The 17,903-nt window shown below is 38.3% G+C and overlaps 4 protein-coding genes across 5 annotated transcripts in view; 2 read left to right on the top strand and 2 right to left on the bottom strand.

Annotated features, from left to right (window-relative positions):
- Positions 1 to 297: 297 nt before the first annotated feature.
- Positions 298 to 4,109, bottom strand: LOC108579472 (pyruvate dehydrogenase phosphatase regulatory subunit, mitochondrial-like). Its single transcript, XM_017943017.1, has 12 exons — positions 3,814 to 4,109; positions 3,449 to 3,680; positions 3,115 to 3,378; positions 2,832 to 2,994; positions 2,475 to 2,756; positions 2,117 to 2,419; positions 1,667 to 1,806; positions 1,400 to 1,605; positions 1,186 to 1,327; positions 910 to 1,104; positions 635 to 807; positions 298 to 559 (listed from the first exon to the last, which is right to left on the bottom strand). The coding sequence occupies exons 1-12, from the start codon at positions 4,107 to 4,109 to the stop codon at positions 298 to 300; spliced, it is 2,658 nt and encodes an 885-aa protein (XP_017798506.1).
- Positions 4,110 to 4,731: 622 nt separating this feature from the next.
- On the top strand, positions 4,732 to 5,980 carry LOC108579471. The gene is made up of 8 exons (XM_017943016.1): positions 4,732 to 4,821; positions 4,891 to 4,923; positions 5,007 to 5,051; positions 5,194 to 5,259; positions 5,344 to 5,481; positions 5,566 to 5,637; positions 5,720 to 5,789; positions 5,883 to 5,980. Exons 1-8 carry the CDS (start codon positions 4,732 to 4,734, stop codon positions 5,978 to 5,980), a joined length of 612 nt encoding a protein of 203 aa, XP_017798505.1.
- Positions 5,981 to 7,224: 1,244 nt separating this feature from the next.
- On the bottom strand, positions 7,225 to 7,961 carry LOC108579681. 2 transcript variants are annotated; one of them, XM_017943267.1, is made up of 2 exons: positions 7,826 to 7,961; positions 7,225 to 7,514 (listed from the first exon to the last, which is right to left on the bottom strand). In XM_017943267.1, the coding sequence occupies exons 1-2, from the start codon at positions 7,941 to 7,943 to the stop codon at positions 7,225 to 7,227; spliced, it is 408 nt and encodes a 135-aa protein (XP_017798756.1). In that variant the 5' UTR covers positions 7,944 to 7,961. The 2 variants fall into 2 exon arrangements, with proteins under 2 accessions (XP_017798756.1, XP_017798755.1); XM_017943266.1 differs by having other exon boundaries at positions 7,225 to 7,508; positions 7,826 to 7,875.
- A 1,870-nt stretch (positions 7,962 to 9,831) lies between these two features.
- Positions 9,832 to 17,903, top strand: part of LOC108579470 (liprin-alpha-1) — a 37,950-nt gene continuing 29,878 nt past the window's right edge. The window contains exon 1 of the mRNA XM_017943015.1: positions 9,832 to 10,267. Coding sequence (XP_017798504.1) covers positions 10,019 to 10,267 — 249 coding nt within the window. The 5' untranslated portion in view covers positions 9,832 to 10,018. The remainder of the gene's footprint in view (positions 10,268 to 17,903) is intronic.

Here is a 17,903-nt window from a genome sequence, read left to right as displayed (position 1 = left end):
AAATATTGAAACTGCATCGAAGTCACTAGTCTATGAATCATTTATGTTTTTACAATATATAAATAAGATGAGATAATATAAATATAAATATGTAAGGTAACTTAGATTGTAACAAATCATATGCCACAGAATGTAGTGCTATAACAAAATATATTACTTGAGAAGGTATTTTTTCAAATAAAAAGTTATAGATTAGGGAAAACAGTCTTTCAAAAAATAAAAATGTTTTTGTTTTATTTTAATTTACAAATATGGTAATTAAAGTCTCGATTGAAAATTGAAATTAATTAAAAGGTGTTAGCGAAATACATCGCTCTCGTATGCAACAACAGGTGTCGGAGTATATTTCTTGTTCAGTTTACTACTAAGTGCCGGTATACGTAAGGGATGAATATGCGGCTTAACAGGAAATCTAGTTCCAGCGATATCTATTTCGTAACGAGCTTTAGGTTCCATTATAAAGTCTGTTGTAACAATATTTCTGTTAGTTTGTGCATATCTTGATCTAGGAGAACTGATGAAGCCAAGACAAATATGTTTCTCTGATGTAAAGCCGTATCTATAAATCGATTCATTAATAGTATGAAATAGTTGTCACAAGTATACAGTACTTTTAATTATATTAATTATTTACCCAGCTGATGTAACCGTTCCTACAAATTCATTATTTCGATAAACAGGCTCACCACCCCATGGCCACACGTCTTTATTGATATCTAATTCATTAACAACAAATAATACTAATCGTTTTGACACACCTTGTTCTTTTTGATGTTGTAAAGCAAACTTGCCAATAAAATATTCTTTCTGTTGCAACAAATAAAACAGTTATGCTTACATTCATAAACTTGGGTATATAACATTATTTCTAACGGAATAAATAAATTAAACTGACACATATCTACTTACTTCTAATTTTACACTGTATCCACTTCCAGCTTCATACGGCGTAACAAACGGTGTTAATTCTTCAGCCCAAAACGGGATAAATCTTTCTATACGCATGAGTGCATATTCTGAAGGTATATATAAGCAATAACCAGATTCACCAGTATTTGTGAATGACATTACCATCACATCAGAAGCATATGCTACATTCACATTCTATTAAAATAAAAATCTTGAATATTATATATTATTTATGGCTGATGCAAAAGTTTATAGAAATAAGTGTAAAATGATTACCTTATATGTAAATGGAGAAAGATTAATATCAGAATTGGAGAGTTCTGAAAGTAGTCCCGTTGCTTTAGGTCCTACTAAGTTAATAACAGTATATTTTGAAGTTACATCATGAAGGCCTACTGAGTGATCAGTTGGTAAATGTCTGTATAAAAAGTCAGTCTTATAAAAAATAATTTATTATCGTGAATATTATATAGCTTTTATCATTTTTTACCTAGACATCCATTGGTAGATGCGTGTTTGTTGTGATGTAGGAGAAACCATAAAGTAACTGTTTTCAGTTTGTCTCACTAAAATACAATCGTTTTCGTATCCTCCTTTTTCATTTTGCATCCCTGTATGCACTATACCACCCACTGGTATATTTGCGTCATTAGAACATAATTGCTGAAGGTACTTTACAACTTCCAAACGACTAGACTGTGAATATATAAATGAATGTATAAAAAGTTTTATATACAGCCACATCTTGGACACTTACTTTAATTTTAATCTTTGAAAATGAACTCATATCTATTATTCCCACTCCTTCTTTGCATGCTACAAATTCCTCTTTCATAAAATCGAAAAATTTAGGTTTATAAAAACTTCCTGGTGGCATGACTGGTTTCTTTTGCCCTCCTATTTGCAGCATAAATTATTGTATAATTAGTTAATTATAAATCAAGGATTGAAACGATTCCAGAAATAACTGTTTCAAACTGTTATATAAAGATTCTCTACAAAACAGTTATGCGGTACCTTTATTCTAAATAATTGTTAGGTATAAGGAACTGAATTTTTAACAGATTAACATTAGAATATAACAGAGGACAAAAATTTTAGGTGAATTAATTCTAGAGTATTCCTAGAAAATTAATTTTAGAGAATAACTGTTTTCATTCCCTGGTATAAATAAATGAGAACATAAGTTAAACAATTATTTTCTTACTTGTATAAGTTGAATTAAAATAGAGCGGGCGTTCATAAGCCATTTTTACACCGAAGATTGCACCTCTCTCTTCAAGAACAGAATATAAAGGTGAACAACGCAGTTTTCGAGCATATTTGTACTCGCATTGATGAGGGTATAAAATTGCATAATTTCTACTAACAATTTCCTTCGTTCTTTGTTGTAAGTATCGTTTACTGCTATGCAAATCTAGAAATCTTTGTACACTAAAAGGAAGTAATTCCTGTGTGGATTCACCATTTATTAGACACTCAGCGACTTCTTTGCCTATTCCTCCTGCTCCTGAAAACATATAATTTGAATAATAAACGAGATTAAAAAATTTCAAATGTTTTACCTTGCAATGAGTTTCCATTCATGCCAACAGCAACAAAGTAATTTGTTACTTCTGGGCTTTCTCCTAATATCCATCTACCATCTGGTGTGAAATTATCTGGACAATTGTAAATATTTGGTTTTATATTCTTTAAAAATGGTAATCTATGTACTACTTTATCCCATAAAGGATTCCAATGTAAAGGATCAACTGTTAGATGATTTTTCCAGTTTTGTGTAGGAACAGTGCCATTTTCAAATGCAGGCTTTGATTCTGGTTCAAACCAGCCAATTAATAAACCTCCTATAGATGTATAGATTTATAAATTTGTCATGTAGTGTAAATAAATCAAATAAGATGTATTAATAAACTAACCACCTTGCCATTCCCTTATGTATGAGTATGAATCATAATCTCGTATACATGGTAATGCTGTATTTGTATTATGTGGAAAAGGAAAAGCAATTGCATAATAATGTTCTGCAGGATATGCTGGGATTCTAACTGGTGGACTGCATCGTAATCCTAATTCCCTTGCCCACTATATTTCAAATGTAAATAAAAGTTTGTATTGGAAATAATGTTAAAACTGTATTACCTTTTTAAAATAATGAAGAAAATATGTAACAAATTTAAAAAATGAGATTAAAGTTGGTATTACCATTCCTGCACAATTTACAAAGTATTCACAGGAAACTACTCCATGATCAGTTTTTACACTCTTCACGGCTCCATTTTCAGTGTGTACTTCTTCTATACAGCAATTTTCAATGTACTTTGCTCCTCCTATTTTTGCTAATTTAGCTAAGGCATCACAAATTGCACTGGAATTGGCTACTGCATCTTCAGGAACCCAAACTGCACCTTCAATATCTTCAATATGCAGATATGGATATAGTCTTTTTAATTGTTCCCTTCCTAAAACCTGATGCATTTGTAATTCATTAAAAATTCCTTTCATATTTCAATTATAACATTTAATTAATAAATCTTACTTCACAGTGTAAACCTGTTGGTACATTATAAGCCATTCTTCTTTTTAAAGCTATCATTCTATCTTTGGTTTGAGCTAAGTATATGCTACCACATTGCTTTAGACCTATGTCATATCCCATTTCTTGCAGTTGCTGGTATAACTTAATGCTATAAGAGATTAAGTTCCTATGTGATATTGGTTTGAAGAGGCCAAGTGTGCCAGAGCCAAAATGAGAGGTGCCACTTCCAATTCTGTTGTTGTTGTTTTTTAAATAAAAATTAATAAATCAAAAAAATTGATAACATTATTACAAACAATAAAAATTTATCATTCGTTGTTTTGTTGTCTATTAGTTATTCTATTTTATCTTAATAAATCGTATACCTATTTTGTTCCAAAACGAGTACATCGTTCCAGCCCTTAACAATAAGATGATAAGCAACCGAATTCGCAACTGTTCCTGCACCCGCAATAACAATTTGCGATTGGGAGGGTAACATTGTTGTGTGGAATGGAGAGTCATGATAAAATTTTCTGCAGTTTTTACTCTTGTTAATTTGTTTAGATTTAAACACTCCATTTTTGTAGGTTATATCACCTGAATAATTTCTATGAGCTTTTAAAATTTGTTTTTCGAAGATTGTAATATAAACACATTTCGAACTCGCGTATTTCAGCATTAAATTATGTAGAAAATATTAATTGCGTCGTTTGCGCACTCAACATGAAAACTCCAAGTTCCAAAATATCCGAACTATTAGAGCAGGTGTTATATCATTAAAGATTGCAGTAACATATAAAACGTATATCGGCTCATAATAAAACTTTTATTAAAACATGAATTTACATTTCAAAATAAAATAAGTTGAGCCAAACACTGATGTAATAATTCTATGAATTATAATTTTAAGGTATAATTATTTAGGATATGATGCAGGATTTGTCTTTTACATAAATTTTTCTTTAGTTGTCTGAGCTGAAAATAATTATAACATTGATACACGAAGAATGTTTTAATTAAAAATATCATTGAATGAAGTATTATACACATTTAAATTTTCAATAAAAAAACACGCGCTAAATCAATATCTATCGATAAATCGAAACGTTTAAACTTCGATAGATATCATAATTCTCGAACCATCTCGATAAAGTGTTCGTTCAAAATGGAAATGGCGTTAGATCTTCGGCTTTTATTAACGTGATTTTTATTGTAAATTTAAGTGTTCTCCGTTGTTATATGTGCGCCTTTGTTAATTTTTTTTTCATTAGGGACTATTATTAACAGAAAAATTGTTCATAATGTGGTTCGTACTAGTCACAGCTTGCATCAAAATAATAGGCATTTTTATTTTCATCGTGTACTGCGTTGTTGCTTTCCTCATGGTTATGGTATGAATTCTTTATATTCACTATAATTGAAAATACTTTATGTTACTAATAATGTTATTTGTGATAAAGTATAACGATCGAATGGAAGAATTGCGAAAATGTGTAAGTTTATTAATGTAATTTTCTTTCTGAACGTTTCGAAACTTTGTACATCCTATTTCAATAACATAGACGATATCCCTTAGGTTGTACTTCAAGACACAAGCCTGAAAACAGAGTTTCCGATCGAAGTCAGTTAAACGTCTTTTTTTTTTCCTTTAATTAGAACTTATTTCGAGAAATTTTTCTTAATATATTTTATCAGTGATATTTGTCAATTTTTCGTTACGTTTAGCTTCGATTTTTATTAATATTCGTAATCGATTATTCCAGTCTCACGATAGTATAGATAATAAATTGGAAGTGCTAACGGAAAAGCTTACTCAAAAAGAGCGCGTGGTGAGAGTTAATTTTTCATATGTTTGATTAAATTTGATAAAAGAAAGTTTGAAGGATAATTCATTTCGTGGTACATATGTACAGTTACAACGATCGCAGTGTGAAATAAAAAATGCAGAAAAGGTTTTGAATGATCTAGAGAATAAAACATCCTCTTGTCGAGATCGATATCGTTCGTTGATGGTCGAATTGAAAAAGGACATTCGAAAAACCGAGGAAGAGGTTAGAATAAATACGTAATTGTCCAATAAATTAGATCTTTTAAAATTTTTTTTAATTTTATGTAATTGCGATTATACATTATAGGTGAAAACGTTGCAAACTCAAATTTCGAATTTGTCGAATCGTCGAGAAGCCCTTAGAAGCGAAGTATTAAAGGTAATGGCTTCAGTTTTATTCAAATTAACAATGTACAAACATACGTCGTTAATGAAACTGGCAATCGATCAAATAATTGCAGCAACAAGAGGATTATCAAAAGATGCTGAGTAGCTTTTCCACGGAATTAGAAAATAAGAAATCCTTATTTTGTAGGTTAATAAAACGCGACATTTTTTCATTATATTTGAAATTGATTTTTTTTTTTTCTCACCATACTAATCAGATTTGTTGATGTTTTGTAGCCTCAGGTAACGAGAAATCAAGACACCCTCGCGTGAGTTGTCTTATTTTACGACCAAAGATCACATTATCCTCTCGTATGTATAATAATTATTGTTAATTAAATATCCGCAGTATTGCTTTTCGTATTAAACAGAACGTTAGAGCAAGTACCTACGAGGGGACTACTAAACGTTGCTTTATCGAGGGTCGAGGTAATATCGGATAAGCGAAGGAAGCGTTTTGGTCGAATTGTAATTTTTTAATTAATATTCACAATATGTACAATCGAATAAATGATCGACATGAAAGCTTTTTTCACGTTCAATCGTATGATAGAAATTTGTATCGAAAAAAGAAAATATTTAATTCGAGTGACGAATGGAAATGCAGCGATTTTATTAATTAATACGTTCATTAACCTATGATTCAAGTCGTCAAAATGAAATTCCACAAGTAAGAAGGGGAAAGAACTTTACAAGACATAAGAGAATAAAGGAAGGACTAAATACAGTAAAATACGCATACGTGTTAAATTCGGAAGAAAAATCGAAGAAACACTATAGAGGGATTTACTCTTAAAACAGGCCACCTTAACCTCCTCGTTGTTCGAAGACAGAAAGAAATATTTCGATTGGCTCGTTTATTAAAATAAAAATATGTTCACTGTGTGATTTTCCGATAGAGAAGCCTCGCGCGCCTTTTACTCGAAAATATTTCTATTCGTCTCTGGATTGAAAGGAGTTACACGTGTTATCCATTTTAAGTGCCTCACCCTTCGTAACCATCGAATTACGCGTACACACGAATGCACCAAAACGAATAGTGCATGGAGATGTTTTAAGGCACTTGCTTCTTTTCCGATGCGTAACGTGGTGGTTCTCCAATAAACGGGGTATTCCTCCCCCCCTGTAATTGTAGTTCTTCGGAAAATTGTACGCCTGTCTGTTGATGCATGCGAGAACACCGATCGCTGCATTGAACATAAGTGGAGATGGTGTTTTTTCGATCGAAAGGAACGCGCTATAAAATGTTCGTTGAACTTGTTAAGTGCACGTGAAAGGAACCTCCTTGCTGCTCTATTTTCGATATCAAACTACTAGCCGACATGCTCTTCGCGAATGGCGCAACAAGTAACGATGGACACATCTTTCGTTCTTCATCTATTGGATACCAAAAGAATGCATCCAAGACGAACAATTTATCGGCTACGTGCTTCCATTACTTATACATCATAAGTTTCGTTTGAACCGATTGCGAAAACTTTTCTATCGTTCTCCTGAAAATGATTATCTGTAGAAATCAAATAATTTTCTCTTCTTCGAACTTGTAGTTTCGATAGATCAGGATTACTTGCTTTTTCCTTTATAATTCTGTGTGATGCGAGGGGAATTTTTTCAGAACCGCATGGTAGAGATTGTAAAAGGCGTAGAAACTGACGCTTAGAATGACGATCAGGGCCGAGCCGAATATCCAGGACAGAAAATGACCGTCTATGATATCCGAGGTCTCCTTCCTTTTTCTCGCGCTTATCTCGCCGAGTGTGGTACCTCTTCGCTCCTCCATCAGCCTTTTCATGTTTGCTAATTTTTCGCGCAGCTCGTCTACCGATTCAGCGATATCCTCGACCGAGTCGTCTCCAGATAGATCTAAAACTTGGACGAATAGAGCGTAACTCGGGAAATAGAGACGTTGAAATTTATTATTAATTAAACGAACAACTCCAAAACATTGCCAAGAAAACTTTTCGTTTTGGAGATTCTGTGTTTGCGATTGTTACTCGAAAAGAAATTAACTTTATATGTTATGATATATGGAACAGCGTAGCACTGAGAAGATATAAGTTTATGGTACGATGTGTACAGTTTTCCTTGGAGAAAAATGTACAAAGATTGAAAAATTTAGTCGAAAGATACAAGTAGCAGTTTATCGAAGGATATTACGAACTGAAGCTAGGACTACTTACCCGTAGCTCCTGGTGTGCAAGTATGCGTCACTGTTTCCATGATGCTCACCTCTGTCTCTCTTGACTGTATTATTTGGTCCAGCATCTGACACGGTGGTCGGTATTGATCATTCAGCATCCAGCTCTGTAGCGCAGTCTCTATCTTCCGGGAAGTTAAGCCTCCTCGAATTTTTCATTTTTTTTCTTTCTCTTTTTTTGCGTCAAATACAGATCAATTCTATTTTCGAGTTTGGGTAATAGTTGTTTCTACAGTTTTCAAAGTTAGACAAAAGCTGAATTTAAGAATATTAAGCTCTTTTTAATAACGATATTATTCTTCGTTCGTTATAAGGAAGGAAAATATGAAAACTATTCGAACGTTCTTTTTATTTCAACGTTACATTTACGGAGTCTGATTTAAATTAATACCTGAAGGTCGTCTCGTCTTACATTGTTGGACTGAGTAATAATTAAACAATTGGAATAATCTGAATGACATCGTATAATTTAATATAAATTATACCAATCGATTCAGTTTACAAAAGCTGTTTAAATATCCCGCGCATTTCCACAGGAACTTTTCGTTACAAACGCGTCCTAAGTGATCATCGATCCTGTCGCAACACTGTGAACGCGGCCAAAGGTATTCGTCGGACGTTCGGGTGGAGTCGGGCGCACCTTCGGGGACGGCGGCTGACGTCACAGCGCAAGATGGCCGCCGGTATCGGAAATGGAGTAGCGTAGAGGCTGGGCGGTAGGAACGAACCGTAGGTGTGTCAGTACTCGGCTTCCTCGTGATAATGTCATCGAAATGCCGATCATTGTACGCTGACTCGCGCCTTGCGCACCACTCTAACGTTAGATCGGGATCGTTCCGTCGGCCGAGTCTCGGATGGTGATGATTAATCGCGAAATAGTTAGCGAGGTGAATTAAGCCCGGTGCCCCGAGACTCCCCTTGATATATCACTTCCCTGGGACAAGGTTTCTTCTATCGTAATACACCAGTGATACAGAAGTAAGGTTAGATACGGTGAAACTGTGTCTGAATGAGCTCGAGGCGGAAAGTAAACGGTGACCTGACCAGTGATCGTTCCCGTGTACCGTTCGACGATATTTCACGGATGTCAGACTCGTTCGCCCGGCTCTGGGAGAGAGTCGAGTGTGCACCGTGGGTGTCAACTTCGTGTCGAGCTGTTCTAATTGAAAATCAGTCCACGGCTCTGGAACGAGGCGGGATGGAAAGGAAAGGGTACGCGTGCACGATAGACGCATAAGGGATCGAGGTGTGCACGACGTGAACTGTCGTGTCCGTGTGGATCCTTTTACGCGATCTGTCAAAACTGACTCGTGGGCGAATCCTATCTCGTCGCGGCGTATCGATCTATCTAGAATCTTTAACCGATCGCGTGTGTCGGTCCCTGAGTTTCTTCCTTCTCTGTATCGTGTATGCTAATCGATCGATCTTTTCGAAGGGAAATTCTCGTCGGTTGCGTGCGTGTATGCGTATGCGTGTGTACCCTACGACCGCACATCGATTGATCCCTTTCCGTAAACAATATTCAGCAAGAAGAATGTGTCGTCCGACGGTGAAAACGAGATGTGTGATTCTATCACGGTGAGAGTACCCGTGGCCGGCCGAGTGATGTTGAACTTGGAACTGTCCAATGATTCTTTGAGCGATGATTCCGCCGGTAGGTACTAGTTAACCAACAAAAAAAAAAAAGACGCAAAAAGAAAAAAGGACAAAAACGCGTGTGAAGGAGCACGAGGAAAGGAGGTGTGGTAGCATAGTGTTGTCTCTTTCGGTGGAAACGTTTCAACATTCAAGAAAGAAACATAACCGGGATTATTCCGGGGCGCGTGGTGTGGATGTCGTTGGACAGAGGAAGAAAGAGGAATAGGAACGAAGCGTGTGAGACAAAGGGGACAGAGGAAACACGAGGGAATCGATTAAAGAAAATGTCTAATTGAAAAATTCGTGGAAGAATTATAAGAAAAGGTACATATATATATACATACACATATATATACATAGATAGATATATTATATATCGGAAGCGGAAGGTGGCTTCTCTTTGTCAGTGGCGCGCACGCGAGTGTCCACATATCCGCCGCGTGTGGCCGCGCGCTTATGTCCGCCGTTTTACATTTGCGTGTTATTGAAGTGGAGTTTGTGTGCCGGAGGGTGAAGGGTAGTAGTTAGGATACGCAAAATGTGGAATATGATGTGCGACGTGATGCCGACTATCGCGGAGGACAGCATTAGCCAGCGAAGTTCGCAATACTCTGGCGAGGATGCGAACTTCGAGCAGCTGATGGTTTCGATGCTAGACGAGAGGGACAAATTGATGGATTCGTTGCGCGAGAGTCAGGAACGACTGCAGGAAACGGAGGCACGTCTGCAGGAGATAGAAAAGGAACGGGACTCGCTGAATCGCCAACTGAACACCAATATCCCTCAGGTATGTTTTCATTCGTCTTTCTTTTCTTTTTTTCTTCTTCTTCTAACGTTTGATTTTATATTCGTCTTATTCACCGTTTCTTCGAATGATCGATTGTTGGGTATACGTTATATTCAACGTTCGCCAAGTGACGACTTATTTTATTTCGTCGCGTATACAGGGTGTGCCAGAATAAACGATTGAAGCGTGCCAATCAGTTGTGTGAGTGGAATGAGGAAGATAGCGGTATGTTAGAGTGTACAGTGTTTTCTTTCAAACGAAGAAATTCCAAGGATAAGTATGGAAAATAAATGATTTTCTTCTTTCACCTTGTTTTCGTTCAAGGTAGTATTTTCTTTTTTTTTTTCATCAGACTTGGCGATATAACAGTCCCGCTGGATTTCGTAGTATTTTAGAAGATCGTCGACCTACACATCCTCGAGGCTGCGTGTTTGCTTTCTCGTGCAATGCAAAAAGTGTCTCGCTGTTTTCAAGCGCAGGTCGCGTCCATTGTAATAGGATTTATTGTACAGAATAGGATTGTCTCGAAAATCTTATTTTCCAAGTGGAAGAGAACGGTATTTCTCATCGAACAATTTTTAATTTATATATAATTCAATCAAGATAATTTCTAATACTCTCAAACGACGTACCCTCTTACCGTTACAATTATATCTTCTATCACGTTGTTCTTCAAATTTCTCAATCCCAATTGGATCTGTGCGCAAACATTTACCGCCTGTTCCTACTTCTCGTCCTATTGCTCAACCTAGATAAAGAGGAATTTAACGATGCCATAAAAGAAGACAAATAGTAATTTGCACGTGGATGGGATACATGTAATAACACAGTCTAAACTATTTCTTTGCCAATATTCCAAAACTATATCAACGAACACGGTTCACGCCTATCGTCGTATTAATTGAATTGTTCACTTTTAGCAAGTAACATTGAAGAGGAGAGAGAGAGAGAGAGAGAGAGAGTGAGAGACCGTCTGAAAAGTTAGAAACTGGTTGTTCGGTTAAAGCCGGTTCAAACGAAGCTGGATCAGCACGTGTTAACTTGCTCGATTAACAGGGAGGCATACACACAGATCAATATTTGCCTGACGATAAAGACCCAGCCGATTTCTTTTTATCGTTGAAAGTTGGCTAGAAAAAGTTGCTCGCTCGGCTCCGCACAGCTTGTCCATCTTCAAACAAATCATTAACAAAGAAAACGATTACGAATATGTTTCTACACGAGCTACATCTATAACGATAATGTTGGTAATACGTGAAGGGAAACTGTGTGTACCTGGCCTAGAGTGGCACTGGTGTTTTTCTAATTGCACGATATGTGGCCGACTATGGGTCTGTAATTGCCGAAGCGTTTACGTAATGATTACGGTAGAAACGATTTAACCGACACGTTATCTTCGCAGTGTCCCACTTTTCCAGAGAGAAGAGATATACAACGAGCGAGCAGCGGCGCGCGATCAAGCTCTCCTGCAAACAGAGCTTTGTTTTATTATCACCACTACGTATGCACAGCGAACGCGTACGATTGTTTAGATTGTCTTGTTAGAAATGAGTCTTTTACTCTCTGGGACGAGAAACTGGCAGAATTTTCGCAGAGTCACACGGACAGAGAGTCAGAATTCTAGACGCTTTAACGGCTAGAAGACTCCACGTATACATTTTTCTGCCGCGTTCTTTCGTTGTAGAAAATACCTTTGGTTAATTGTACAGCGTAGAAGGATGATCGGATAGGAAGATAAGTTTCTTCAGGAATGATTCCACGTATAAGCAACAAGTCCTCGATATCAGATAGTATCGGTTGAATCGTATGAATCAGCTGGCTAGCGTTCCTCGCTGTGCCTTGCAACCGTTGCTGCTTCTTTTTCCCACAGGAGAGTGACTCTCAGTTATTGCGCTTAATTACACATAACACTCGTCGTCCGTGAAGCCACTGGGTTGCTTGTGTGTGTGCGTATATCGGTGGTGCCACGATGGAAAGAGCCTACGTTGAATTAAAACCGGCTGAAATCGAATTAAATCTACAGAGAGCCTGTAATTTCTCTTCGTATGGAGTGATAAAAACACCGTTTTACCAGAAGCGACAGATCGTTTATCTGCGGATCTTCCAAATGTAACAGCCTCGACATTTCTGTCTGAATTTTCAAACACTTCACATGCGTGTCCGGTGGGGAAAGAAAGAGTTTCGACGTTGGGCAAGAACGACGCATCGAGCGCGGACACATGAAAGCAAGAACGTGGTGCTTATGCAAAGGAAAAGAAGAAGAAGAAAAAAGAAGAAAATGAGCCGGTCGTTTGTGTGTAAAAGGCCAACGCGCGGGAATTTCACGTTTCTTGGAAAGCGATTAAGGACGCAACGCTATGTTATGCGCCTACTGATTGCAATACTTATTTCCTTGACCGGCGTACGTAGTACAAAAACCGCTTATTCCTCTCTACGCGCAGAGCTCGAAGGGAAGGTCGCGAAAGAGGAGGAGGAGAAGCTTGGAATAATTAATAGAAGAGTCTGATATCGTGAACGTGATCAAAATACCACGACATTTCTACGAATCGTAACGTTACTTTGCTTATTTCTTCAGCGATTTACGCATCGATCGATATCTCGTTTCTTTTGGCAGTCGTTCTTACGTACGATTGTTTTTTTAATTGGTACATTGGTTATTGTAGATGGAATGGAGGAAATTGTCGACGAGTTTTTTCCGTTGTAAAGCCTCGGGGAGAGGATGATCTTGGAACGGTCGGAGGCGAAACACGACGCACACAGTCTGGAGGAGCAATATTATCTACTTTGTGGTCCAATTCCTAGCGATATGTGCACATAACGGTAAACCGCCGGAAATGCACATAGATCTCGATGCAAACCCGTAGGTGTGGTGTACATAGGTGGCTGGTATCGCCGTGTCTTATTCACCTATTTCTCCGTGAAATCTTCTCCCCATATGCGCCAGGAATGAATTTATGCATAAAAGAATCCATAAGCTGTGTGCGCTGGCTTTTCTTTAAATTGACAATGCAACGAAACGGGGGGAATCTCGAATAGATCACCGGGATGGTACAGCAGGGGTGGCTTATCTGTTCTTGTTCTAAAAACCGTTGCTTCTGATTGATCGGAAATATCGAGAAGTTTGTAAATTTTCCAGGACATTCATCCAGGATGGAAGAGAAGAGAAAAAATTACTTGGCAATTATTTATCCGAGCTTTTTCTCTGCGGATGAAACGTGACAATCTTCTGTCACGGTTTGGCAAGATCCAATGAAAATCTATAAACCGTATTGGCTTATTGTATTGTCTTATCTTGCCAGCAGCAGCGTTGAAAATACAACATCGAATTTGTCATCTTGAATTTAGGCGTTTGTACCATTTTGCATCTCACAGTGCAGACTGCGTGGAGAATTTTTGGTAGGAATTGCTTCCAAGTTAATTCTATAGAGAATTTGTGTCGCGATAGGGAAAATGCAAGTCTCCTGTGCGATAAAACGTATATAAAAATTCGTTATCGCGAATCATTCCTCTCTGGCGTATCTTGTTAGACGCTCATCGAGGCGATAACGTTGCTGGTCGAACGCTAAACACGTGGCGCACACAGAAATTCTACACCGATTCATGTAAATTATGCGTTTTCTAGCGCAGCGACAGTTTATTTCGTCGATTTCACTTGGAGATAACAATTCTTTCTTACCGTTAGCCAGAAACGCTCAGCACACTGTTGACTCTTGATATCGTCCAAATTATCGTCTAAAGTGATTGTTCACGAGAAGACTGACTCATTTGGTTTACTCGTTACACCCAAAGACACTGTACATACTTAATTATATTTTCTACAGATTCAGTCACTGGTTGCCCAAGTACAGAGTTCTCTTTCCCCAAGTCTCCGTGAGTCTCTCCCGGATAATTAACAATTCCTCTCGTCGAAGAAGTATTATTTCCCGAAAGTTTGTCTTTCTCTTTTTCCTTTTCAATCGACTTGAAAGCGATCGTAAGGTACGGAGGGCCAAAGGGAGCGCACTTAGTACATGTAGAGGGAAGAGAACACAATGTGGAGCATTGATATATCCGTGGAATAAGGGAGAGAAACCGGCGGCCATATCGATCCATCCGTCGCCCGATTGGCTTTTATATACGCGCGGGCGTGTTATACACAGGGTGTCTCTAATAAGTGGCACAATTGGAAACCATGTGATTGCACGCTGATAAATAAGCGGAAGCCGTAACGCACGATACTTCAGTAAGACGGAATAATTTTCCGAGCAACTTAATTTCTTCGCTTCTCAAGAAAACTAGCTGTATCATTTTCAAACTGCTTCTTTCTTTATCGTCGGAAATCTCAATTTCAGATTCGAGGCTCTTCTCCAGAAAAGAAGAAAGAGGAAAATTTCTCTAACCACAAAGGGAATAAAGAGCGCAGGAGTTCCCCCGTTTGAATTTATGGCGATCGTATTATATTTGCATGCGCCACTTCGGGATTGTCGTCCCTCGGATGATTCCCTTCGCCTTTTTTTTTCTCTTCTTCTTCTCTCTTTTTTTCGTTCATTCTCTCTCGCGGCGCAGGATTTCGCTTCCTGCGCGACCTAGTGGCACGTATTCCGTAGACAAAGGGTTAAAAATGAAACGGGACCGGATAATAAATGCGCGGCCGGTGGTAGAAACGGGTCGAGGAACCCCGCGCTTCTTCGTCAGATTGTTGCGCTATAGTTTCATTAACTGGTCCTCTGATTTGCGAATAAAATAAACCGGCGAAGGGGAATAGAACGAAGCGGCGTGTTCGATCACGGGTGAACGACGTTAAATGCATTTCGAGCGCGTATCAAAGAGCGAGAGAGAGAGAGAGAGAGAGTAATGGGGTTAGTGGTGATCATAATGAAATCTCGTAACTATGGGTCGTAGTTCAGCGAGAGGAGGCCTCTCTCAGGGCTTGTAATTAATTGCGATTAGCAATGAAACAGCGAAACGTCGCCCAGTGAATTAACGATGCTGCCGGTGCAAAACCGGCGGCCACGGATTAATTTCGATTATTACGATTTATCGTAACGACCCGATACCGGGCACTGTGCGTGATAAGACCGACTACGATCATCGAAATAATTGCGAAACCGTGTTATAACACGTGTAATACGAACGTTTTAACGTTATATCACGACCGGAGCTCGTTGGACCAAGCGTTAACGTACATCTTCTACGTCTTTATCGTTCTCTTTTATTTCTGTTCTTTTATTTTTTAGTTAGGTCAGACTGTAACATATATACACACTTTCCTTGGATGTTTATCAATTTTTCATTAAGTCGAAGTCGAAAATATGTGTCCGATCTGGATGTTCTCGTTACTTTCTCTAGATCGCATTAATTTTCATTAGGTCAAAGTGTACGGTATTTTCGTCCAAATGTCTCCCTATGATTGATCCTTTTTCAACGTCTATTTTCCCTGTTTCGTTTCATTTTTAGAACGATCCCTCCCGGTAAATGAGAATAAACGGCGCAAGGAGAGACAGAGAGGAGTAAAAGGACTTGAAGAAAATCGGCACGAAGAGAGAGAGAGAGGAGAGATCGATAGGCAGATGAATTATTCGGTCGAGAAGGAAATCCGAGTTAGACCGGGTGGAGTAGCAGTCGGGGTCTGAAGTTTCATTTAATTTCTGAACGGCGTACGTAAAAGCGTACGGAACTCTCCTTCTCATGGTTGGAAATCGTTTCTCCTGTGCTGTATCTCCGGCCACTGACTCGCCTCGTCATTAATTTCGTGTTACCGCCTCGACGTGCTTGTATCGAGTGCACGTTCGAACGGATTATCGATTCTTTCATCGGTGCACCGCGAATGGCATCGAGACACACATACCATCCTTGTCGAACTTACCTTCTGGAATATCGCGAAGATGTAGATCTTCTCCCCGCTTAAGATTTTTAAGCAGAGGCGAATCTCGAAGGGAATAAAAATTGTCGTGCTGGAACGTTTGTAGAACGATTGCTCTAGAAATCTGTGTCGTTTGACCGTATTAATCTCGATCAAGAACCGAGAGAATAAGTAAGGAATGCGATTGTTAAACTCACGGAGTAACCAAGCTTTCCTCGCTAATATTAGAATCGGCAGAATCGAACTGACGATGGGGATTTGTAAATATACCAGGCCTGTCCTCTCCACGCACGTCATTTCAATTCAGATCACTCCAGACCGGCGATTTTAATGCCAATTTCAGTTAATTCAGGCTCTTAATATGAATCAGAGCGATTGAATTAAATTGAACTTTTAATGAGAGAGCGAGCAAGAGCGTACCAACGGTTGTCGTCCGTTGAATGGGCCTAATATCTTGCGTTATGCCCCCTTTTCTCTCTCTCTCTCTCTGGAGAGAGAAAGAGGAAGAGGCAAGTCTTGTCTCGTTGTTTCGTCCCTTTTTTGCAAATGAAGGACTCGAAGGAAGGGTGGTTGAAGTGGCAATTTTCCCATAAGATATACCGTTTAATTACGATTTAGATTCCGGAGGTGTTTCTTTCCATTTTATTTCCGAGAAGCAATCGCCCAGGCTGGATCGATTAAATCGCTTAAATGGGAGCGAACAGGATAATGATTGGAAACCTACATCAGCCTCATCGGTTTTCCCTTCTTCTTTTCCATCCACGGATCGAAAGGTGTTGAGTGTCAGGTTGTTAAGTGGCCGCTAACAACTCGAATTCTTCGGCTTCGTCGCCCTGAGCTGATTAGCAGGAGAAAATCGAACGCCTCCACCTGCGGCCTCGCGAAAACATCTCTTTGCTAATTGACTCGTATGCGTTTTCGAGCCTTCCTCGAACAGTCCTTATCCTAAATTCCATTAACCGTTTCGTAGAAATTTACAAAACACTCCCCCGAAACTTCTGTCTTTTCTGTTTTTTCTTCCGTTGAAACAATCGATCGAAATTCACTTGTTCGTTTTACTCGGAGGAATTTTTATATCGCGGTGGGCGTTGAATCGCGATGTGTAATCACGTAGGTACACGTGTCTATATACAGTAAATTCTCTACAAGAGTCAGTAAGTTTGGATTCTACAAGTGACAGTATAGGTGGTCCTACGCCTAGGTCTGCGTCATTGCTGCGCCCATGTTATCTCGCTCGCAGTCAGTCAAGCGTATAACGCTACACCAGTCGGTTTCCTTTACGAGATTACACGGCTCGACAAATATAATTTCTTTAATTTTGCTTTTCTTCATCTGGAATTTTTTTTAACATGTTGGTGAGATTTTTCTGATGAAAATGATATCCAACACGATATAATTTGAACAACATTTACTTATTAACACGTTCACTGTCGCGCCAGATTTACAGGTTGCTGTCAGGCGGCCACAAGAAAATACATTTTAAGCATAGGATTATAGTATTATGCTTTATAATTTTTTTTTTCAATTGAAAACAATGTCTAGCTAGTTACGACGTTCAAAATTTTTAGTTGACAACATTTATTTTATTTTAATTATTCTAAACATTTGAGGCACTCCAGTCACTGATGACCACCATGGCCATATCGAGGAAACAATCTAACGTTAAAACTTATTGAGTGATTAATTTAATTTCATAATATATCGCTTTAGCGAGCCACCGTTTGGTTGCCAATTGTTTATCACATAGAGGCGGCCTACCTCCACGTAAAAAAAAAAAAAATGTAGGATCGATTC

The sequence above is a fragment of the Habropoda laboriosa genome, unplaced genomic scaffold (assembly GCF_001263275.1).
Source record: "Habropoda laboriosa isolate 0110345459 unplaced genomic scaffold, ASM126327v1 scaffold33, whole genome shotgun sequence".
Classification (NCBI taxonomy): domain Eukaryota; kingdom Metazoa; phylum Arthropoda; class Insecta; order Hymenoptera; family Apidae; genus Habropoda; species Habropoda laboriosa.
The sequence above is the reverse complement of the archived record's forward strand: the minus strand, read 5'-3'. Positions and strand labels throughout refer to the sequence as shown.